This window comes from Pipistrellus kuhlii, unplaced genomic scaffold, assembly GCF_014108245.1.
Source record: "Pipistrellus kuhlii isolate mPipKuh1 unplaced genomic scaffold, mPipKuh1.p scaffold_m20_p_3, whole genome shotgun sequence".
In the NCBI taxonomy this organism is placed as follows: domain Eukaryota; kingdom Metazoa; phylum Chordata; class Mammalia; order Chiroptera; family Vespertilionidae; genus Pipistrellus; species Pipistrellus kuhlii.
The window spans coordinates 40,824,297-40,847,006 of record NW_023425529.1 but is presented as its reverse complement, the minus strand read 5'-3'; the positions used below and the strand labels follow the sequence as shown (position 1 = coordinate 40,847,006).

Genomic DNA, 22,710 nt, shown 5'->3' with positions numbered 1-22,710 from the left:
GCCACTTGGCCAGTGGCGTCCCAGCCAAGTAAATGGCCACCTCGCCCCCCGCCCTCCAGCATGGCTTCTCAGCGGGCGTCTTCCCTCCCCAGAGGTCAGCCAAGCCGAGCGAGAAGCCTCGCCTACGGCAGATACCCTCGGCTGAGGACCTGGAGGCGGACGGCGGGGGAGTGGGGCCCCCGGGGGAAGACAGCCTGGCCTGCAGGGGGTCGAGCTCGGGGCAGCACGAAGCCAGAGGCCCTGTTCTCCAGCAGCACCAGCAGGTACGGCCGTGCCCGAGTGCCCCTCAGCGGTGCAGTCAGCGCGGGGGCCTGGCAGAGATGGGAGGCAGGGAGATGGGATATCAATGCAGGGAACAGCTCTGAGTGGGGCCATCAGCTGTGGTAACAGTGCCTCACGCAGGTCCCCGTGTCCTCGGGCAGGTGCACGGTCCTTGTCCCTGCGATCCCGCATCTGGGTTCTGGCTTTGGACTCCCGAGGGCCCAGGGAGCTTGGGGGAGTGGGCTGGTCAGACCTTTGGGGCCTAGTGGGAGTAGGGAGCTTAGAGTCAAAGGCCGGAGCCTGGCTGGGAGGCAACACTAGAGGCATCACCCCTGGAATCACGCCAGAAAAGGGGCCTGTTCGGAGGTATCGGAAGCCAGGATCTTGAGAACCGGGAGACTGAGGCCCCGTGTCCCACAGGTGTTCCTGTGGGAGCATCAGCGCCTGGCCGGACGGCTGCCACGGGTCGGCACCGGGGACTCCGTGCTGCTCTCCCCGGCCCAGGGCGGCCACCGGCTCCTGTCCAGGACGCAGTCCTCGCCGGCTGCACCTGCCTCACTGCCAACACCGGAGCCCCCCAGCCAGGCCCGCGTCCTGCCCAGCTCGGAGGCCCCCACCAGGACCCTGCCCTTCCCCACAGGTCAGTCCTGGGTTAGCGCGGGGCGGAAGGAAGGGCTGGGGACACACAGCGGCTCGGGCACGGGTCCATGTCTGCATCGCAGCACCGCTCAGGACGAGGCCACAGCGCACTTTTTTGGTCCCGTGAGGCCCACACAGCATCTGTGAAGCAGGGGAATAGGCGGCGGTTCTCGTCTTACACACGAGAAGACCAGGCTCAGGAAGTCTAAGGTGACACGCTTGTGGTCAAATAGCAAGCTGCCAGGCGGGGCTAAGCATTGTCGGGGGCTCCTGACCGCTAGTTCAGGCCTTTTGAAAACGTCATCCAATGTTTTTGCTCTGCTTGGAGAAAGAGCTCAGAAGCGTGTCAGCAGCTTTGCCTGGCCAGCGTGGCTCAGTGGTTGAGCATCGACCTATGAACCAGGAGGTCACATTTTCACATTTTGATTCCTGATCAGGGCACCTGCCTGGGTTGCAGGCTTGGTCCCCAGTGGGGGGCATGCAGGAGGCAGCCAGTCAATGGTTCTCTCTCATCATTGATGTTTCTATCTCTCTCTTCCTTTCTCTTCTCTGAAATCAATAAAAAATACTTAAAAAAAAAAAAAAAAGCATTGTAGAAGTTTTGAAAAATGCAGAAAAAGCATAAAAATCGCCACTCTGTATCCCACCACCCAGAGGTATCCACTCTTAAACACTGCTTTGTCCAGGCCATCTGTAAACACACAACATGTACCACAGACACAGTACCCCCCTTTACTCAGTTAACATATTACAAACACTGTGATATAACTCATCTTCAGAAATGAGGTTTTTATAGTGTTCCAGAGTAGTACTTTATTTAAAGATTAGAGGCCCAGGGCACGGGCGTCCCTCAGCCTGGCCTGCGCCCTTTCAGTCCGGGACCCCTGGCTCCTTAACCTCCCGCCCGCTCACTGCCCCTTACCTCTGGGCTCTCTGCTCCTTAGTGCTACTATGCTGGCCAGCCATGAGCCTGGCTTCTGGCTGAGCAGTACTCCCCGCTGTGGGAGTGCACTGACCACCAGAGGGCAGCTCCTGCATTGATCCGCTGCCTCCTGGTGGTCAGTGCACATCATAGCGACTGGTGGTTCTGGTCTTTCCACCCCAAGGTTGCTTAGGCTTTTATTACATAGGTTTTTTTTTTACTGGTTGGGCAGTTAGATGGTTACTCAAACTCCTCATTTGAGTTTCTTTGTGCCTAAACCTTCATTCATCCCTGGGACTGTTCTCCAAGCGGCAGTCTCAGGGAGTGGCATTGCTGGGTCGTGGTGTGAGAATTCTGAAGACCCTGACGCCCTAGACTTGCTGAAAGGGACCGTCCCACTGGCGGTGCACGGGGCCTTCCTAGGTGTCCGCTGGTCAAGCTGAAACAGACCCTCCCCAAACGGCCCCTGTCTTGTCACATGGCCCCGTGTCACTCGGGGCCTCGCAGCTCCCAGTTTTGGAGTTCCTGTGGGATTCTTTCTCCTCTGACTCCTCCTGTTTGAGTCAATACATCCAGGGTGAGACCCCAACATCGGGCCTCCCTCTGTTGGGGTCCGAGTTCTTGATGTGGAAAGGTAGTGGCCTTGTGAGGAGGACCCCTGTGTCAGGAAGGTGGGGCTGTGTGGGTGTGCATGTGAGGAGGCGAGGCTGCCTGGATGAGCAGCCGGGGGTGTGAATTCGTGGGAAGGACCAAAGTGTAGGATGGGGGGTGGGGTGTGGGTGCCAAGCGTGGTTCCATGTGGTGGTGGGGGCACTGTGGACTCCCTGGGGCCCTGACTCTGACCCCGCCCCCCCTCCCCGCCCCCAGGGCTGGTGTATGACTCGGTCATGCTGAAGCACCAGTGCTCCTGCGGTGACAACAGCAGGCACCCGGAGCACGCGGGCCGCATCCAGAGCATCTGGTCCCGGCTGCAGGAGCGGGGCCTCCGAGGCCAGTGCGAGGTGAGGAGGTGGGTGGGGGCTGTGGGATCGGGGAGGTCAGAGGAATGGGAGAGGAGGGGCGGGGCCGAGGGCCTAGCAGGCGTCTTCAAACTACGGCCCGCGGGCCACATGCGGCCCGCAGAGGAGCCTGATCCGGCCCGCCAGGTTTTGTGGGCAGTGAGCGCAGCCGAGGTGTTACAGTAGGAATTAGTAGTTCATATAGTCCGGCCCTCCAGCTCTCTGAGGGACCGTGATCTGGCCCCCACTTTAAAAAGTTTGAGGACCCCTGGTAGAGCCAGCGGGAGATGAAGGAGCAGGCGGGTGGTGGTGATGGCGGGGAGGGGCCTCAGGAGCTCCGTGGTCCGCCCTCAGTGTCTCCGAGGCCGGAAGGCCTCCCTGGAGGAGCTGCAGTCGGTGCACTCCGAGCGGCACGTGCACCTCTACGGCACCAACCCGCTCAGCCGCCTCAAACTGGACAACGGGAAGCTGGCAGGTAGGGCCCGGCGGGGCCTGGGACCCTCGTCCTTCCGCGGCTCCTCTCGCCTACCCATCCCAAATCTCTCCGGTCCCAGCTCCACCAGCCTGTCCCCCAGCATCCTTGGCATCCCCTCAGCTCCCCTGGCCCCTCTGCTGCCCATCCCCTCGCCCGTGCACCCACCCCGGCCCTCGTTCCGGGGCCTCTGTGTCCTGGCCAGGCCAGAGCTGCGAGGCTTCAGCTCCCACACCCCGGCCTCTCTCCGCAGGGCTCCTGGCACAGCGGGTATTTGTGATGCTGCCCTGTGGCGGGGTTGGGGTAAGTGTGCCCGGGGTTCTCGAGCAGGCATCGCCACGGGCTCTCAGGCTCCTTTCCACTCCCCCCGGGCCCCGCCCTGCCTGCTTGTTCTTGTGGTTCTGCCAGACCCAGTGGGCCAGGGACTGTCCCATAATGCCCCTCTGCTGGCTAGCAGCGCCTTCTGGGCAGATCTGTCCTCAGCCAGCCCACCAGTATCTCCTAAGTGTGGAGCCTGTGCCTCACACCGAGAAGGCGCTGGGTCAATGTCGAGGGAGGCTCAGAGAGCAGGGCCGAGTCCATCTCCCTTCATATGACCCCAGGGGTCGGGACTGGCCATTCACCGAGGGAGCTCCCAGGCAGAGTCTGGGCTGCCTGGGCTGGGGCTGTGGGTGCCTCCGGTGTCCTTGGGGACTCGGGCACGTCCCTCCCACGCCCCACGTTCCTCCCTCCCTCCTGCGTGGGGGGCTCCTGCCTCCCTAGCAGTGCCCGCCGTGCCTGAAAGGTCCCTGCAGTGGTTGCCCGGCCAGGTGTGGAGGCAGGATGGGGATGGAGGCCCAGTTCCGGAGGGAAAGGGGAGCTGTAGCTATAGGGGGGACTGTGGGGAGCCAGTCAGCGCCCTATTCACAACTTCCCATTTCTTGCCACTTTCTGATTTTTCCAACTGTTTTTGCTTCTGTTTTCTCCTCCCTTCTCTCCCTCTCTCTCTGTCTCTCTTTCTCTTCCTCCAGCCTCTTGAGACTCTCTCTGCCTTCCTCGCCTCTCTTGGTCCGCCTCGCCCTCCCCATCTCCCCATCATGCCGCCCGGCCCCTCCCTAGCCTTGAGGCCCAGGGACTGGGTTTGGGGGGCCTCCCAGCCTGGGCTAGGGGCCCCGAGTGGAAGACAGAGGTGCAGACGGCCCCTCGAGCTCCGACGTCCCGCAGGGCCTGAGCAGAGCCGGCTGGGGCTCAAAACCCCCTCCAGGCCCAAACCCCAAGTCCCGCCCAGGTAACGCCATGCCCCCTCCTCTGGCGGGGAGGCAGGTGCCGTGGCGCCAGCGGAGCGCTGGCCAGATACGGGCTGGTGATGTGGACTGAAGCGGGGAAGGAGACGTCCTGCTGGGACCGGGGGTACCGGAGGCCTTGCCTTTGGGTGGTGGGGCACTGGGGAGGCAGCACTGTCTGCCCAGCTCCCTGCCCCTGGGGTCCTGGCCACGGGGTGGGCACCACCCATGGGCCCCGGCTCCTGTGGAAAGCCTGGGATGATGCGGGCCCTGACTCTGGCCCCCGCAGGTGGACACTGACACCGTCTGGAACGAGCTGCACTCCTCCAACGCAGCCCGCTGGGCCGCCGGCAGCGTCACCGATCTGGCCTTCAAAGTGGCTTCCCGGGAGCTGAAGGTAGGACAGCGGGGCGGGAGGTGGGCACGCCGCGGAAGGAGGTAGCAGAATGGGGCGGCACGGGGGCCAGACCCGGAGTGAGCCCCAGCACCTCATTTCTCTCGGATAGCACCACGGGGTTTTGGAAGGGGAATCAAGAGCTCTGGGGACCAAAATGAGGTTCATGTTTCTTGGCGGAGAGTCCACCACCGTGACCCTGAACCTTTGGTCTCCAAGAGACACAGGTCCTGATCACACAGGATCATTTAACATAGACCCAACGTGTGCCTGTAGGCGAGTTGCAGGCATCTCTGGACCTCCGTGCATTGGCAGATTGTTTCTTTGCGGTGTTGAAGTTTTTTGTTAATTGAGTTTTGGATAAAGGACGGGAGAGGGATAGAGATATAGAAACACCAATGAAACATCAATCGACTGCCTCCGGCATGCCCCCTACTGGGGATCAAGGCTGCAACCCGTGTGCTCCATGACCTCCTGATTTATAGGTTGATGCTCGACCACTAAGCCACACTGGCCGGGCTCTCTCTCTCTCCTCCCTCCCCACCCCCACCACTCCTGCCACCCAACACACAAACCCCTACAATGCTGAAGTTTTATAGACTGGGTTGGTACCTGGGCTGGACACCTTACAAGGGCTTGTCCTGAGGTTCACACACACACACACACACACACACACACAGTTTAGGAGCTCAGCTCAAGGTGGTCACGGTGTCCTCAGTGTCAAAGCCCTTTGGTGGGTCTTTGCAGTTAAGGGCACAGAACTGGGTTTAGAATTCTGGCTCCACCGTTTACAACCAGGCAACTTTGCACACATTGCTTAACCCACCTAAACGTCAGATTTCTCCTGTCTGCAAGCTGGAGCTAATAATAATGCTTATCTCATGGAGATGTTATGAGGGTGAAATCCAGTGTTTATAAAGAGCTTAGCACAGTGCCAGGCACGAAGTTCTGGCCCAACTAACAGCTGTTATTGCGAAGTGCGAACAGCCAGAACACACACGGAGGGGGGCGGGGGAGGGGGGTGTTCTCTGTTCACATCCAACCTGGAAGCAGAGGATGCCAAGCCTGGGGCTGAGAACGGGGCCCTTCAGACCCATGCTGGCCCCGGAGGCACTGGAGCTGGGGCATGTTTATAGCAATGGGGTCAGAGGGCTGGCCCTGCGGCTGATAAGCATTCTTTCCATTTCCAGAATGGTTTTGCCGTGGTCCGGCCCCCAGGACACCATGCGGACCGCTCCACAGCCTTGTAAGGTCTGGGGAAGGCCGAGGCGGGGAGAGCCTTTGGGGGCTGGACCAGGCCGGGAGCAGGGGGAGAGGGGAGGCTGGACAGGTGGAGGCGCAGGAAGGATGGGCTGTCAGGACTGCCCTTTCCTCCTCCCAGGGGCTTCTGCTTCTTCAACTCCGTGGCCATCGCGTGCCGGCAGCTGCAACAACAGGGCAAGGCCGGCCGGATCCTCATTGTGGACTGGGTATGTCCTGGCCGCTCAGACCCAGAGCCCCGTGGAGAGCGTCCTGAGCCCGGCGTCAGGAAATGTGGCTCCATGTCCTCGCTCGGCATTGGCCTCCTGAGCCTCAGTTTCCCCCTTGTATAAAAGGGAGAAGACGGTGTCTGGGAAGGCCTTCAGCATAACAGACGCCCACACTGGGAGGAAGGAACCACTTGAGTGCTGTCTTTTGGCCTCTGTTGGCTTCTTTCTGCAGCTCTGATTTCTGCATTTCCCCTATAGGCAATGACAGTCATAGTGACAGCAGATAACGTTAACATTCCACTGATCGAATCCAAACACTGATGGATTTCACATGTGACGTAGTCGCTCCTGACTGTAAACAGGTTTTCAGACAAAAGGAAGTGAGCACAGTGAGGTTCAGTAACTTGCATACAGCCACGCACCCAGTCTGTCCTAAGCCAGATTTGAAACCAGTTGCTTAGTGCTAGCGAACGTGCATCTAAGTATAAGCTGCCCCACTCTGCGTTGACACCTGTGCATGGGACATGCCTGGTCAGAAGCTGAGGACAGTGAGGCCGTGAGTTACCGACCGCAGAGCCACTGCTTTCCCTGGGATGGATGGCGATGGGCCGCACGTGCCTGCCCCTCGGTACTTGAGTTTGTTTCTCATCACCCGCATCATCCCATGACCTTGGACACGACACAGCAGTGAGATTTCCTGATGTATCATCCTGGACTCTGCCCTCTCCTCCACTAATCCGCTCCCACACACTCTCACGGTCAGGCCTGCTTCCTCCCCTCAGGCTCTCCTATGATAGCCACCCCCATTCAGCGTGTTATACACACATCTCTGCACACACGGAGAGACTGAGGCTCAGAGGGGACCCACGGATGTATTACTCAACAGTTTGGCTCTAGGGTCTCCAGTTTCCTCACCCCCTGTCTAGGGGTCCTGACCCTCAAACTGGTCACTAACCCCCAAACCCTTCTGACCTGCTCCACTCTCCATCTCTCCGCTTTCATACCTTCCCTAATCCACTGCCCATCTCCCACAGGACGTTCATCACGGCAATGGCACCCAGCACACCTTCTACGAGGACCCCAGCGTGCTCTACATCTCCCTGCATCGCCATGACGGCGGCAACTTCTTCCCGGGCAGCGGGGCTGTGGAGGAGGTAACCACGTGTCGGGTCTGCCTCTTCCAGCCCCATTGACTCTCTCCCGTGACCCACTCTGCCTCTGTCCCAGCCAGCTGTGTGGTCCTGGATAGCTTGTGTAGCTTCTCTGGTCCTGTTTCTCCATCTGAAAGTGAAGAGGGTACATGAGCTGGTCTTGCAGAGCTGACATCCTGGGATTCCTCTCCCGGGACGCTGCTCTCCTCACGTCTCTCTTGCATCCTGATTTCCAGGTGGGAGCCGGCAGCGGCGAGGGCTTCAACGTTAACGTGGCCTGGGCCGGAGGCCTGGACCCCCCGATGGGGGATCCCGAGTACCTGGCTGCCTTCAGGTAAGTGCTCTGAGGCCTGGCGCATCAAGGCCACCCTTTCCAGCAGCCCCAGGCTGGAGGCAGGCAGTTGGTTTGTCAGCCTGTCCTCATTCAGTTACCAGTCGTTATAAGCCAGCCCCAGAACCGAGGCAAACAAAAGCAACGGCACTGTCATACTGGCCTCTAGTAGCCTCCAGCTCCAATGCGAAGACAGGAAATGGAATGAAACAGTCCAAGGGCACTTTGTAAAGCCATTTGTTACCAAGAGCCAGTGTTGAGCTGAGTGCTGGGAGCCAGGCAGGTGGAGTGAGCAGAGCATTCAGTCCAAGAAAGCTGCCTGGAGGTGGGCTTTGTGCAGAAGGTGAGAAACTTAAACTGCAGAGAAAGAGGGAAAGCAGACGGTGTCCGTATTGGGGGAGTTGCTTAGGAAAAGCCATTCTAGAAGAGCAGCTTTGGGCCCTGTGCAAGGGCCCTTATATAGTTCTTCCTGGGCTCCACCACTCCGTTTGGGAAAAGGAGATCTGGAAATAGGTCTCCAAATACTTTCCTGAGACATTTCCCATCAGAGCTCATTTTGTAGAAGCCCTGCCCGTAGCCCAAGGCTTTGGAAGACACCAAAATGGACCCTAGAGGTGGGCCAGGGATGTAGGGAGGCAGCTGCGGGGGTTGGCAGGGCTGAGGAGAGAGTACATCTGGTAGCCCAGGATCTCAGAGTCTAGGCATCCTGGTCAGCTCTTGGGTGGTGAATGGCGAGGTGTGGTGGCAACTAAGTACTGAGTATTTCTAGTCCCTGAGGCTCAATGACCTGTACTTTTTTTGTAGCTCTGACCACTGCGCTCTACACACACACACACACACACACACACACACACACACACACTCTTTCATCCCCTCTGGTACCCCATCTTGGCTCCTTCCTGCCTTGTACCAGTTAAGCATGCTTGGTGTGTGCCCTTAGGCTGTGTCAGGGTAATGGCACATTCGTGTACAGAAGCTAAGGTCTGAGAAGTCAGAGGGGCCCTGGCTTTGCTCAGTGGTTAGAGTGTTGGCCCACTGACCAAAGGGTTGCAGGTTCAGTTCTTGTTCAAGGGCACATAACTCAGTGGCAGGTTTGACGTTGGCCCCTGTCAGGGCTCAAGCGGGGGGAATGGGAGGAAACCAATTAATGTGTCTCTTGTGTTGGTATTTCTTTCTCCCTCTGCCTCCCACTCACTAAGAGTCAATGGAAAAAATATCCTCGGGTGAGGATTAAAAAAACAAAAGGCAGGCAGAGGGATCCATTAATTCTTCTGGGAGACTGAGTATCTTAGAGTCCTAATAGCAGGCTGCCCCCCAGTAACGGTGGTGGAGAGAGCTGGCACCATGGAGGCCCTTGGCCTCCGCCCAGCAAGGCTGCCGTGTGGTGAGCCCTCCTCCTCGCACCCTCACAGGATAGTCGTGATGCCCATCGCCCGCGAGTTCTCTCCGGACCTGGTCTTGGTGTCGGCTGGGTTTGATGCTGCCGAGGGTCACCCGGCCCCCCTGGGTGGCTACCATGTTTCCGCAAAATGTAAGGAGGGCCCAGCCCAGGGGAGTGAGGGCGGGGCTGGGAGGGGAGGGCGGCTGTGTCCGGCCGGGACCATGAGTGTGAGGACTGGGGGGTGGCGGCTGGAGCCCTGGGATTCCCTGGGTTCCCCTCGCCCAGCATAGCCAGGGCCCTTTCTCACGGCCAGCTCCATTCACCACGGAAAGCTTAACTAAGTCACACCCTGGGGACACAGGAAGCTCAGCCATAGGGCTTCCCTCCCCTCCCCCAAGTGTGTCGTCCCAGGCTGGGCTCGCAGCTTCTCCTGAGGGAGGATAGGGGAGCAGTGGTCTCAGAATTAAGGGAGCCCGGTTAGCCTGCTGGGCCACGGGGCCTGCAGGACAGAAAGAAAAGATGGTGAGGCTCAGTGAAAAGGATGTCGCTGGAGTCAATGCCCCAGTTCAAGTCCTAGCCCTGCCTTTTACTAGCTGTGAACCCTTGTGCACGGACCTTAACTTCTCTGAGCCCCGAGTGAGGCATACTCATGGGTTTTACAGGGGACTCCATGTGAAAGCGCTTGGGAGGGTAGAGATTGTGGCATCTGCATCATCCTGTATAATAAAGCCCTAGTAAGCAAATCCACCGAACTGCGGATCGACCAATTGCCATGGCGCGCACTAACCACCAGGGGGCAGATGCTCAATGCAGGAGCTGCCCTCTGGCGGTCAGTGCACCTCCATAGGGGAGCGCTGGTCAGCCAGAAGCTGGGCTCACAGCTGGTGAGCACAGAGGCGGTGGTGGGAGCCTCGGGGGATGTCTGCCAGTGCAGTGTAGGCTGAGGGGCCCCTCCCCTCCCCCCTAGTACATGAAAGTCGTGCACTGGGCCTCTAGTTATTTATAAGGGAAGAAGCAAGCAGGGACATAATAGGTGGAAAGCGTCCACCTCTCCTCCACCCCTCTCCCTCCCTTTCCTCCGCTTTCCTCCAATACCTAGGTTTTGGGTACATGACGCAGCAGCTGATGAGCTTGGCCGGAGGTGCAGTGGTGCTGGCCTTGGAGGGCGGCCACGACCTCACAGCCATCTGTGACGCCTCCGAGGCCTGTGTGGCTGCTCTCCTGGGCAATAAGGTGAGCTGCTCGCCCCCATCCAGCCTCTGTGGGAGCAGGAGCCTGGCACTCGCAGGACTGCCCCAAAGAGCAGACAGACGGGGTGCGTCCCTGAGGGCTCACAGATAGGGCGGGATGGCCGGGCCTGGAACAAGGGGGACAGAGTGGGTGCCTCTTCCCCAGGTGAGGTTCGGAGCCAGAACCTCCTGCCCTAGGCAGAGCCAGAGGCACATGCGTCTGTGCCCGGAAACCAGAAAGCCAGGGCCCTTGGCATGGGGGGACCTGGGCTATGGGTCCCCAAGACTGGTGGTTGATGTACTATTTTCTTCCGTAGGTCGATCCCCTCGCAGAAAAAGGCTGGAAACAGAAACCCAACCTCAACGCCATCCGATCTCTGGAAGCTGTGATCCGGGTGCACAGTGAGTGTGGAGAGGACACCCGCTGGCCCCAGACTTGGGAGGACTGAGGGGTGCTGTTCTCAGTCACCAGGGCTTCCACTGCCAGGAACCTGGGGGTTGGTCAGGAATAGGCTTCCTATAAGTTACCTTAGCCGCATGGTGGGGCAGCACCCCAAGTGTGGGTACCCTCAGAGCCTCCCCTTGGACCCCGCAGGGACCTCCCGACAGTGGCTGCCTCCTCCAGGCAGGACTGAGCTCTGATCTCCAGCCACAGCCCCAGGCCAGGGCCAGTGAACAGCTACACTCAGGCTTGTTGCTAACAGTGCTGGTTCCCACCACAACCCTCAGTCCCGCTCAGCCCCGGCCACAGGGCCCAGAAGCTCTGCCCGTGCGGGGGGCTGGGTCTTAAGATAATCCCACGTTTGGAACGCACTTTAAAATCTCCATTTCAGCTCAGTGCCTAGGGAGCATTTTGTGTAAAAACCCATGATCTATGCGAGGGAGACAAAAAGGAATAAGTTACGTGTCCTTGCATCCGGGCTCAGGAAGGGCATGCAGGTAACACAAAGACATCGCTGGCACTGTGTCCAGAGCCCTCGCTCTGCGCCAGGCTCTGGGCGTGTTCACTGGACCCGACCTCTCTCAACAGCAGGCAGGGTGGGCCTGTCCACGGGGCAGCCCGGGGCGGGGGAGCGGCTGGCCGATGGCCACCCCACGGTGACAGTCAGCCTCCCTGTGCGGGGTCCTGGGCTGACCATGGCTGGACTGGCCATCTGCTCCTTTCCCGGGACCTGCGCTGACCGTGGCTTGGGGCTGATGCTCTCAGGAACCCTGCACCTATGGGAACAGGCTAGAGGCGACCTTTCAGCCAACGCGGGGAGGATGGCTGGGGCACCTGTGAGGCCCCCTCAAAGCCACGCTGAATCTGCTCTGCTCCCCACGTCAGGGCTGTGGGGGCCCAGTCGAGGAAGGTTGTGCCTGGAGGGCAGAGGCAGGTGAGAGAACTGACCCCGGATTGAGGACACAGCCGCTACTCGTGGACCTGGGCCCGAGATATCGGTCTCAGTACCGGCCTGGGCTGTGTGGGGAGGCAGGCTGGAGGACTGGTTTTCCCCACCCTCCCTGACGAGGCTTCTTGTCCCAGGTAAATACTGGGGCTGCATGCAGCGCCTGGCCTCCTGTCCGGAGTCCTGGGTGCCCAGGGTGCCAGGAGCCGACGCAGAGGAAGTGGAGACAGTGACTGCCCTGGCATCCCTCTCCGTTGGCATCCTGGCTGAAGAGAGGTAATCCCGCCCCCCGGCCGACAGCCTCTCCACCCCCGGAGCCCTTCCAACCCGAGGATCCAGGAGGCCAGCCCAGCCTCCTCGGTCTTCTGGGGAAGGCGGGCTGAGGCCCTTTCTGCAGCCCCTGGCCCCCCATAACCCCAATGCTTCTCCTCCCCCAGGCCCTCGGAGCAGCTGGTGGAGGAGGAGGAACCTATGAATCTCTGAGGCTTTGGAATGGTTCTGCTGGCCTACGCTGCCCTTCTGACCTGGTTCTCTTCTGACCTCTGGCAACAGCCCCCGCTCCTGGGGTTCCCAGAGGTCCTCTGGGCAGGTAGCTGTGGCCAGAGAACAGTCCCTTGGTGGTCACTCCGAGGAGACTGAAAAGGCCCCTGGGTCTAGGATAGGGACCAAAGAGGACCCTGAGGAGGCAGGCAGGGCAGCCGGCCAACCCCATGGAGGGCTCTCCGAAACACAGAGTCTGCCCATGTGGGGGTCCAGGCCCTGCTGGGCCCCCGTCCCTCAGGACTGCATGGAGGACTGGCTCAGTCAGGCCCACCCATAACCACTATTCTTGGCGCTGTAGACCCTGGACTTTGCACACAGCCCCAGGCTCCACACAGAAATGTGAACTTGGCCTCAGCCGGGGCAGCCCTTCCTGGGCTCTGAGGGCTGGAGTGGGGGGGAGGGAGACGGATAGGAGGACCCAAGGGCTCCCATATCCCCGAGGCAGGGGGAGTCCCTCTTCTTGCCTGTTTACTCAAATGACTATGGAAGCCACCCCAATGCCCCACGCCACCACCGGGCTGTGAGACAAAGCTCCCTCCAGAGCGGTCACCGGCAGGCCCCCTCTGGGGCCGGCCCTCTCAGTGCCCTGGTGGAGGACATGGGTGCTCTCGGAGTTCTGTGCTTCCTGATCCAATGGTGCCAAACCCTCATCTCCCCTCAGAAGCACGGGGTGACCCCCAGGGACCCCTCGGTCACTGCCCCCTCCAGGAGTGCCCTCGTTCTGGGGTCTCTCCCACCCCAGCTGACTCCTGCCCCACGTAGGACTAGCTTGGCTGAGGGGGAAGGGGATGGGAGAGTAGATGCAAGACATGGGGGAGGGGAGGCAGACTGGCAAAGTCAAGGCTTCTGGGGCCAAGAAGGACGGTGTGTGTGCGCGCGAGTGTGTGTGCGTGCGAATGTGTGTGTGTGCGTACATGTCTTCCCTAGGACCACCATACCCTGTGTATGTATGCATGTTTTTGTAAAAAAGAGAAAAAAAAATGGAAAAAAAATCTGAACAATAAATGTTTTATTTGCTTTAAAGGTGCACAGGACAGGGGTGGGGTGGGCAGTGGGCACACAGCGCCACAGCTCAGGGTGCATCTGTTCGCTGGGGAGAAGGGACCAGCCCCCCTCCGGCGCCTTGCCCCTCATGGAGCTGCCCTGCAGGGAGAATCCACTCTGAACACACTAGCTGCCCCACCTGGGGCCATAAGAGGGGGCAGCTTTGGGCGGAGTCCACAGAGGGCCCACTGTGGGGTGAGGGGGGAGGAGTAATATAGCTGTTCAGAACCTGCTCACTAAGCCATCCCCAAAGAGCTGTGAATCAGACGTGCCTGGTTCCGGTCCCAGCTGGGAGGTCAGGTGTGTCATGTCACCTCCAGGGGCCTCTGTTTACCAGTCAAAGGCTCCAGAAATAGGCCCTGTTTATGGTTCCTGCTCTGACGCACCGTGACTTCTTAAGCATATACTGAGCCTCAGAGAGCACCAGCGAGGCCCACGGGCCCGGACAAGCTCGGCGCATGCCAAGGTGACGGTGCCAGGGCTGCCAGCGCCTGCTTCTGTGGCTCTGAGGGGGCCGGGCTTGTCCAGCGGGAGTGGAGCCTCATTACCTCAGACCTGGCCCCAAGCCCTCACAGCCCGGGAGAGTATGAAGGCAAGTGGCTCTGTCCCCTTCCCATCTGTCCCGCCTCTTGGTGACAGACATTAAATCCCATCCGTCCTGGCTGAGGCTGTGTCCATGGGCATCCTCACACTGGCCAGGGTGTGCTGAGAGCCAGAGGAGGAAAGTCAGCCCGGGGGGTTCCCCCATGCCAGGGGGGGTCAGAGGAAGGGTCTCCAGCCCCTGAGACACCAGCCCCTCCCCTGCCCCCCAGGGCACACGGTGAGCCAAGGAAATGGCATTATGAGGTAACCCAGCACCACCAGCCCTCCCGCCCGCTGCCCTCACAGCCCCCCAAGAAACAACCAGAGGCTGTCGGATACAAACAGTCGCTGTATTTCTGCTAAAGTGACAGTAACACAGGTAAGGCAAGAGCTGAGGTGGGAAAGGGTTAGAGACCGTGCAAAATGGCAACCTAACGTAAAAAGACACACGTCCCAGCAGCCTCTCCCCTCCCGCATCAGGGAGCCCTTGGGCCAGTGTGTGGGCAGAGAGCAGCTTTATTCTTCAAAAAGGAGATTTTAAAAAAAAGATCCAAGCTCTAGGTGAGGGGCAGGAGTTAGGGGGGCATCTCATAGCAGGGGGTGAGCCGGGTGGAACCAGGGGCAGGTGCGAGAGGGCCGAGGGGAAATGCAGGGCTGCAGGTGTGTGGGCACAGATCTGGGGTGCTTCTGGCCTGCTCCATGCTGCCCCCCTACTCAAGCCCTTCTGGGGGCAGGAGCACCTTCCCCAAGATCCTTAGTCTGGCCTCACTCGGGGGTCCTGCTCTGAGGTGTGCGATGCGTGTAAGAGGGAGGGCTTGGGTGGTGAAGGAGATGACTGACCAGCACACTCGGGAGGCCACCTCTGGGTGGAACAGGGACACTGGATTCTCTGCCCAAGACCTTGGGGGAACAATAGGACGGGATGCTGGGGTTTAGAGACCCCTCACTTGACCTCCCCTTCCCAGGTTCCGACCCTGGTCTGAGGGGAAAGATCCTGGGGCAGCAGGGACCACGTCACCTGCCCCCAGGCACGGGTCAGGGCCTCGGTGCCCCTCAACTGGTGCCTTGGCCCTTACAAGGATTCCTCCCTGCGTGCTAAGAAAATAGATCTATTTGGAAAGTTTCCCTCCAGCCAGGCTAATGAGAAGCAACAGAACTGACCCCTCCCACCACCCCCAGGTTTTCCCCCAGAGGGGACGGGACGGCTTCTTGGGAGACCAACGTCTTCCTGCTGTGTGTTTTCCGCCACGGTGCCAGGGTGCCCCAGGGGTGGGACAGTCCCACCTGATGTCTCAGAAGCTGAGTCCAGGTCCCGAGGACCCCAGGGTGCAGATCTCAGAAATCGCTGAGGATGCTGATGTCGGCAAAGTCAGCCCGGTAGCGGTGGGCGTAGAGGCTGAGCAGGAAGGCCCACTTGAAGGCAATGAAGCTCCAAACGCAGGACAGGTAGTAGCTGTTGGGGTCTTTGAGGCCTGCAAGGGAGAGGAGCCCGGCTGTGACTCTAAAGTAAGGTGACCAGATGTCCCGCTTTTGGCGGGACAGTCCCGATTTTTAACAATTTGTCCCGCGGCGTTTTCTTGCCAAAAATCAGGACTGTCGCGCCAAACGCGGGACATCTGGTCGCCTTACGCTAGAGAGCCTTGCCCTCTTTCCCAGCCCCATCCCACAGGGCACCCTCTCCAACCTCCAGTGGAGGCTGGACCAGCCGCCAGGGTTTGCGGGCAGTGGAGTGAGGGAAGGTCAGGGCTGGCCGCTCACAGGTGTGTGGCATCATCTGCTTTTGTCACTTTCACCCTCGGCCACGTCCCACGCCCTTGAACCTGTCTGAACATCAGATTCCCTGGGGTCAGGAACAAGGGCCTGTGGCTTCTTGCTGGTTGCAGCCACCAGGGGGCGCTCCCATCCTACTATCGATACATGGTACTGTACTGCAATTAGCCAGCAGTGTGCTTTGTGCTCAGCGCTTCCCACGCCCTTCCACCCCGGGGGATGGGTACGCTCATTCAACCCTCTCTAATGGTGACAAAACAGACACAGGATTTTAAGTGATCTGCCGTCCTTTGGATGTAAGCACCCCATGCCACCTCCCCAAACCTCCGCCTCCCAGCACCGGCCCTCACTCTGGTGCCGGGTGATGGCCAGGACGAGGAAGTTGCAGAAGGTGGCGATGGAGACGGCGGCGAAGAGGACGCCCACAAAGAAGAAGCCACGCAGCCCCTTGAGCCAGGTCCTCCAGTAATCCTGCAGGTACATGACGTGCGTCACCAGGACCCACAGGGCCAGCACACCTGTGGGACAGACGGGGTCAGAGGGACAGGCTCCGCCATCGCCCTCTCCTCCCAGCCTCCAGCCAGTGACCCCGGGGCCTCCAGGGACCTTTGGGACCCCTAGGCCAGACCTATTTCTGGGTTAGGAAATGCTGAAATACAAAGATAGCGTTGGTTTTGCAGTCTCGTGACTCTGGAGTGGGGTTTTTGGAGGCTTCTGGGCCTGTGAGGGCCAGATTGCAAGAGCAGATAAGGGAATCTGTCTTCTATTCAGTCACACAGCAGAGAGAGAAAAAAAGATAACACCATACCATTCTCCCTAATTTTTATTTTTGTTTTTTGTTTTGGAAAACATGACTATTTTCCTCATACTACTTGTGTTAATGCAATGTTATTTTTTAATATTTTAAATGCTTAAAAATGTTACCAGTTCTCATTTCTAATAGGGTACACAGAGATATAATCCACATAAACAACGTTTTCCCCGGGATCTCACTATTCCGGAGTGGAAGGGGGCCCGGCCTGAGGGCCACAGGTGAGGGAAGCAGTCCTCCCACCCTCGTGGTCCTCCACCCAGCCCGCAGGGCTTCCAAGACCTTGCTCATGGCCGTCCTCCCTGTCACTCCTCCCTTGCCCTCAGCCTTTCCAGGGCCCACCCTCTGGGCCAGGCTGGGCATTTCCCCTACAATGACAGCTGCTGCTCAGCCAATACAACGAGTGCCCTCTGTGCCAGGCCGTGCCTGCCGCTCAGGCTAAAGAGTGGAACAAATATCAATTCCATTGGCAAGGGTCCCCAGCGGGCCTGCAGGGTCCCTGCAAGGACTGAGGAAAGAGGCAGAGCCAGCTGCAAGCCTGGCAGGTGTGGCACACAGGCTGGGGGTCCCGGGAGTCAGGAGACCTGTGGGCACAGGCACAGGAAGGAGGGGCATCTGGCTGGGGGAAGGGGTTGGTTATCTGTGGCAAGAAAGAGAAGAAAAGGAAGTGGATAAGGAGGTGGGGGTGGGAAGAGTGCTTTGACAGAATCTATGATATCTTAATTCTTGGGCTGGCTGGTAAGTGTTAGGAGTGTTTGTTAAATTATCTACCCTTTTTCAGTTGCCCAAAATATTTCATAAACATGTTTGTTAAGTGAGGGAAAACAAAAGGCAGAGGGGAGCATCACCACAGAGCTATGCTCTGGTCACCAGCCCAGTAGTTGTCACAATTCAGGCAGCCTGGCAAGGGACGAAAACCCTGAGACTGCCAGCCAGGAAGCCCGGGGCCACACTCCCTGCCATTCCCTCAGGACGTCTCAGAGCCTTCGAGTTCCACATCTAAGGAGGGTTAAGCCCAAAGGTCCCGCCAGCACAGAAGCTTGGGAGACTCCAGTGAGGTGCAGCCCTGCCGACCCTGCAGCTTCCCCTCCTACCCTGGTTCACCCCCACCCCCAGCTCTGCCCCCGCCCACCCCAACCTTCCAGGAGGAGTGGGAGGCCGGGAACATGGGTCCTTCCACCTCTGAGATCAGGATGAGCCCGAACAAGCATCTCTCGGCCGAGGCAGGAAGTGGGAGCAGGCCAGAGGTGGACAGAGCAGCAACCCTACGGCTTCCGCTCGGCTGGTATCTTACGCGATCTGGGTTGTGTGCCAGACCCCCTTCCCGGAGTCTTTCCCTGCCTTCTCACGCGCATCCTAAATGCTCATGTGGAGAGCCAACTGTTTCTTAAAGGGCCTGGGAAGGAGGCTTATTGTCACCGGGCGTGTTTGAGGAACAGTCAGAACGGCACCGGCCTGGGCCAGCCCCGTTGCCCTCTGTCTCCTTAATATGCCATGGAGTGGCTGGGGTGGCTGAGCTCTAGGATGCTCTACCACTCAAAGATTCTGGAAGCTAGCTCAGGAGGGGGAAAAAAAAAAAAAAAAAAAAAAGGTCAGAGCAATGCCTCTGTGACTCAGCAATTTCTAATGCTGAAATATGGGCCTATGGGAATGCCATCTCTTAGTCCACTGGTGCCCCCAAAACCCCCACCCCCACATATGCCCGCATGCCACAAAGGGCTGGGCCCGAGGGAAAGGCAGATGGCTATCTTGGGTGTCTGTTAATTAGCAGGCACAGCCTTCCCCACCTCTCACTTCCCCTGCACACAGGGCTCACCTCCAGAGAAACACAAGCCACATCTGGAAGCAGGCTCGGTCTGAACTGCCCCAGCGCTCCCCACTTTCTGTGGAAGGACCTCTCTCCCCCACTCCACCCAAAGGTGAAGGCGCAGGAGCCCCCACAGGCCCCTCAGGCCAGGAGGCAGCTGTTCCTCAGCCCGGCTCCCTTCCCTGGGACACTGTGAGCTCCAGGAGCCTGGTCTGCACAGTCCAGGCAGAACGGACAGGTCCCCGGGTCCACCCACACCCATGTCCACGCCAGGCCTCACCCCTCACCCCGCCCGATCTGCTTCCAGGAACAGAGACCCTGATGCTCTCAGGGAAAAGCAAGGCCCAGGGCTCCTCTCACTCACTCACAGCTCCCGTGGGAAGAACACAGAGCCGTTTGGACTCCTGAGGTGACTTTTCTATTCTTTCCCCCTTTCCTCGTCTGCAGGACGGAGAGTAAGGGTGCGCGTGTTTCCCGTTTCCCACCCAAAACTTCCTTCTGCAGCCGCCTTTCCTCCAAGCTTCGTCCCCGGCACCCCCAGGATGGGAGAGCGCGGTCTCCACCCCTGAACGCTCTTCCCACTGGCCGCAGGGGCCCCAGGCTCACCCCGTCCCAGAAACCAGCACCCCACTGGCCCCTGCCTGGCACCCTAGTCCATCTCACACTAGGGCTGCCCTCCGGTGACTCGGCAGTTTCTGAGCTAGAAAATGCCAAGTCAGAAGTGGGGTGCTTACAAGTCAGTAAATTCGCTGATGCATCACCCCCAAAAGAGGAAGAAGTCTGACTGGCTACAGACTCTCAGGACCCACTCGGGGTGGAGTGGGCACGTGGGCAGCCCTGGCCAGGCACGCCCCCCTTCGCCCCACCACACCACTGCCAGGCGGCGATGGCCCTTCCATGGCCACCTCCTGGTTATCCAAGGCCAGACTGTCAGGGAGGCACCAGGACCTGCTCCCGCTGATCACTGCCCTGGTGCCCAGCTCCACAGCTGGCCTGCCTCAGAGGGAAGCCTGCAGGGAGTGAGAGAGGGCAGGGTTGGGGTCAGAGGGAAGCCCCAAAATTCCCTGGAGCATAATTCCCACGGCCTTCCAACAGGCAGCTGTGAGATGAATGAGAGAGGACCCAGATTGTAACATTTCAGGCCTGAAAAGCTGGGTGGGGGTTGGGAGGAAAGATGGGAAGGGGGTGGAGCAGGTAGGGGTGTCTGAGATGATCTCCTTCACTGGCATCTCCTCCCACTGCTTACAGATGAGGAAACTGAGGCCCAGGAAGCATTGACGGGCCCAAGGTCACACAGCCTGGGCTCACTGCTTCAGGCCAGACGCCAACACACCCAGCTCTGATGCCAGGGGTGGTCTCCACCCCTGAACGCTCTTCACCCCAACCCGCCCCCATCTCGGGGCTTATCAGTACAACCACCTTTCTGAGGGGAAAGCGGAGGGCTGAGAGCAGAACCAGGAGAAACAGGGTAGATGGTGAGGGTTCCAGGTGGAGGGAGGCGTCAGGGGTCTGCAGAGAGGTGAACAGAGGCATTTGGCAGCCCACAGGGAGAACAGAAAGCCACAGGTGGTGGTGGGGGGGGCACCCAGGCAGGCAGGAGAGCAGCCCCGCCAAGGCGCCCACCACCCTCCCTTGGTGACTGACTCCCCAGTGCTCTGGGTGGCACTATGTAGGCCGTGGCTGTGTATGTGCTCTTATAAGGCAGAACTTTCACCCTCCGCTCCTTTCCTACCCAGGGATGGCTCTCCGTAAGCTCAGGGGCAATGAGCAAATCTAGTTATCTGTCCTTAGACACGCGGTCGGCAAACTGCGGCTCGTGAGCCACATGCGGCTCTTTGGCCCCTTGAATGTGGCTCTTCCACAAAATACCACGGCCTGGGCGAGTCTATTTTGAAGAAATGGCCTTAGAAGAAGTGTTTTAAAAAAATTGGCTCTCAAAATAAATCTCAATCGTTGTACTGTTGATATCTGACTCTGTTGACGAATGAGTTTGCCGACCACTGCCTTAGACCATTAAGGTCTCTTTGGGCAGAGGATTTTAGTAATGGAATCAGTACATCATATGTAAAAGCACTATCCTTACATGCAAAAGGTCTTTTCCCACACGTGCTATTTCATGTAGCAGTGTAACCCCAGGCGAGCTATGTATTTACTCTAAACTAAACCTCAGTTTAAGCAGGCACAGTAATAATCCCTACTTCACCGGACTAACGTAAAGATTAAACGAGACAATGGAAGCAGATTGCTTAACAGTGTCTGGCACATAGAGAGAAAAAAAAGTTTCATTTTCACACCAATTTTACAGCACAGAGAGGCTCACGGCATGCCCAGAGGTGCACAGCGCTCCCACCCAGAGGTGCACAGCGCTCAGTCCTTGACTCCGTTTCCCTCCCTGGGGCACTGAGAGGGCGGCCAGGGCGGGGGAGCAGACATGGATGGAGGAGTCTCAGCACCAGGGTGGCACCCTCACCTCCTCAGGGTGCTCTTCCAGGTCTCCACCAAGGGCTCCGCTGGGTGGGGTCCCTGGGAACCCCCAGTCCCCCTTTCCGCTCACCCCTCTCTGCGCTCACCCAGCCCCCAAGGAAGAGGCACTTCGGGAGCGGGGACCCCCCAGAACAGGTGTTTGGGGGGATCTTCACACTTAGCCCAGGGATCGCCCAGTGAAGCGGTGGGAGCGAAGCGGGGCGCAGGGCGGGGGCTGTCCGGGGCGGCGGGCGGAGGGGCCGCGCGCTCGCCCAGCGGCGGCGCCCGGCGGGCAGGACGTGGGCACCCGGGTAGCGCCGGGGCTCGGAGAACGCTCGGGCCGGGAGAGGCCTGCGCTGCTAAAGGGTGTTTGGGGTACACCCCCCATTTGCTCCCCAGGGAGGTGCCACCCGCGAGGAGCCCCGGGAGCAGAGCGCCCGCCCTCGCCCCACCGCCCGGCCCCATCGCCCCCTGAGCCCCGGGGTACCTGCGAGTCCCCCCATGGCCGCCGTCCACGGCTGGCTGTACACCACCGTCCACACGATGAAGATGGAGAAGCCGGCCACGGAGCTGAGGCCGGCGTAGGCGGCGCGGAGGCCGAGCTGCCTGCGAGACGGGGCCATGGGCGGCGGGCGGCGGGCGGCGGGCGGCGGGCGCCGGGCGCAAGGGCGAGCTCAGCCTGCGGGAGTCACAGGTGCAGGGCCGGGAGCGGAGCCGAGCCGCGGCCGCTCCAGCTCCGCCCCCTCCGCGCCTCCGCCCCGCCCCGCGCCGCGCCGCCGCCCGAACAGCGCCCTCTCTGGCCGGAGGCCGCCGGCGCCGCCGGCCCGCAGTGCTGGCACCTGAGGTCCTGAGAGGGTTGGGCTTTCTGGTGTCAGGGGGTGACCTGTTCAAAGGGCAGATCCCCAGCTTGTGCTCAGACCCACCATGTCAGGGTACCTGGGCATTGGCGGGGTCAACAATACATGTTTACAGATGCCAGCTGCGGTGGGTGGCTGCTTTCAACGTTTAATCTCTGGATAGGAGGCACATTCTTTTTTATTTTTTAAAAATATATATTTTATTGATTTTTTTACATAGAGGAAGGGAGAGAGAGAGCTAGAAACGTCGATGAGAAATATCGACCAGCTGCCTCTTGCACACCCCCTACCGGGGATGTGCCCACAACCAAGGTACATGCTCTTGACCAGAATCAAACCCAGGACCTTTCAGTCTGCAGACCGATGCTCTACCACTGAGCCAAACCGGTTTCGGCTATTTTATTGATTTTTTACAGAGAGGAAGGGAGAGGGATAGAGAGCTAGAAACATCAATGAGAGAGAAACATCAATCAGCCCCCTCCTGCACACACCCTACTGGGCATGTGCCTGCAACCAAGGTACATGCCCTTGATTGGCATTGAACCTGAGACCTTTCAGTCTGCAGGCCACTGAGCCAAACCTGTTTCAGCAGCACATTCTCCTTTAAAATTTGAGATTTGAATGTCTCGTTAAAAAATGAAAACATAAATTAAGAAACATGAAAGTACACAGTGAATAGGATTCCTTCCGCCCTTTCCCTGCCCGGTTCCCTCCCAGACTTTCTTCAGAAGGAATCCCTGCCACCATCACCTTCCAACTATCGCTCACAGCTCCCCTTTCCTTTGATCTCCACAAGCCTTCCCCGAACCCCATCCCTACCAAACTTCACCTCCATCCTGGGAATCAGATGAAAGGGAAAACCCAACCTAACACAGAGCCCTCAGGGCATTTAGAATCAATTTGGGGTGGCCCATCACATACCGGCACAGAATAAGT

The 22,710-nt window shown here is 59.2% G+C and overlaps 2 protein-coding genes across 6 annotated transcripts in view; one reads left to right on the top strand and one right to left on the bottom strand.

Annotated features, from left to right (window-relative positions):
• HDAC7 (histone deacetylase 7) overlaps positions 1–13,463 on the top strand; it is a 35,868-nt gene extending 22,405 nt beyond the window's left edge. For all 4 annotated transcript variants that reach the window (XM_045589001.1, XM_045588999.1, XM_045589000.1 and 1 more), the window contains 15 exons: positions 93–263; positions 682–901; positions 2,690–2,823; positions 3,175–3,295; positions 3,546–3,595; positions 4,844–4,951; positions 6,139–6,194; positions 6,330–6,417; positions 7,452–7,571; positions 7,805–7,902; positions 9,312–9,430; positions 10,380–10,513; positions 10,827–10,911; positions 12,035–12,173; positions 12,335–13,463. In XM_045589001.1, the coding sequence (XP_045444957.1) occupies positions 93–263; positions 682–901; positions 2,690–2,823; positions 3,175–3,295; positions 3,546–3,595; positions 4,844–4,951; positions 6,139–6,194; positions 6,330–6,417; positions 7,452–7,571; positions 7,805–7,902; positions 9,312–9,430; positions 10,380–10,513; positions 10,827–10,911; positions 12,035–12,173; positions 12,335–12,380 (1,689 nt within the window). In that variant the 3' untranslated portion in view covers positions 12,381–13,463. The remainder of the gene's footprint in view (positions 1–92; positions 264–681; positions 902–2,689; positions 2,824–3,174; positions 3,296–3,545; positions 3,596–4,843; positions 4,952–6,138; positions 6,195–6,329; positions 6,418–7,451; positions 7,572–7,804; positions 7,903–9,311; positions 9,431–10,379; positions 10,514–10,826; positions 10,912–12,034; positions 12,174–12,334) is intronic.
• SLC48A1 (solute carrier family 48 member 1) lies at positions 3,442–21,660 on the bottom strand. Of its 2 annotated transcripts, none has more exons than XM_045589026.1 (3): positions 21,405–21,660; positions 16,187–16,354; positions 3,442–4,692 (listed from the first exon to the last, which is right to left on the bottom strand). In XM_045589026.1, exons 1-3 carry the CDS (start codon positions 21,538–21,540, stop codon positions 4,520–4,522), a joined length of 477 nt encoding a protein of 158 aa, XP_045444982.1. In that variant the 5' UTR covers positions 21,541–21,660; the 3' UTR covers positions 3,442–4,519. The 2 variants fall into 2 exon arrangements, with proteins under 2 accessions (XP_045444982.1, XP_036312878.1); XM_036456985.2 differs by lacking the exon at positions 3,442–4,692 and adding an exon at positions 14,401–15,538 and having other exon boundaries at positions 21,405–21,651.
• Between the last annotated feature and the right edge of the window lie 1,050 nt (positions 21,661–22,710).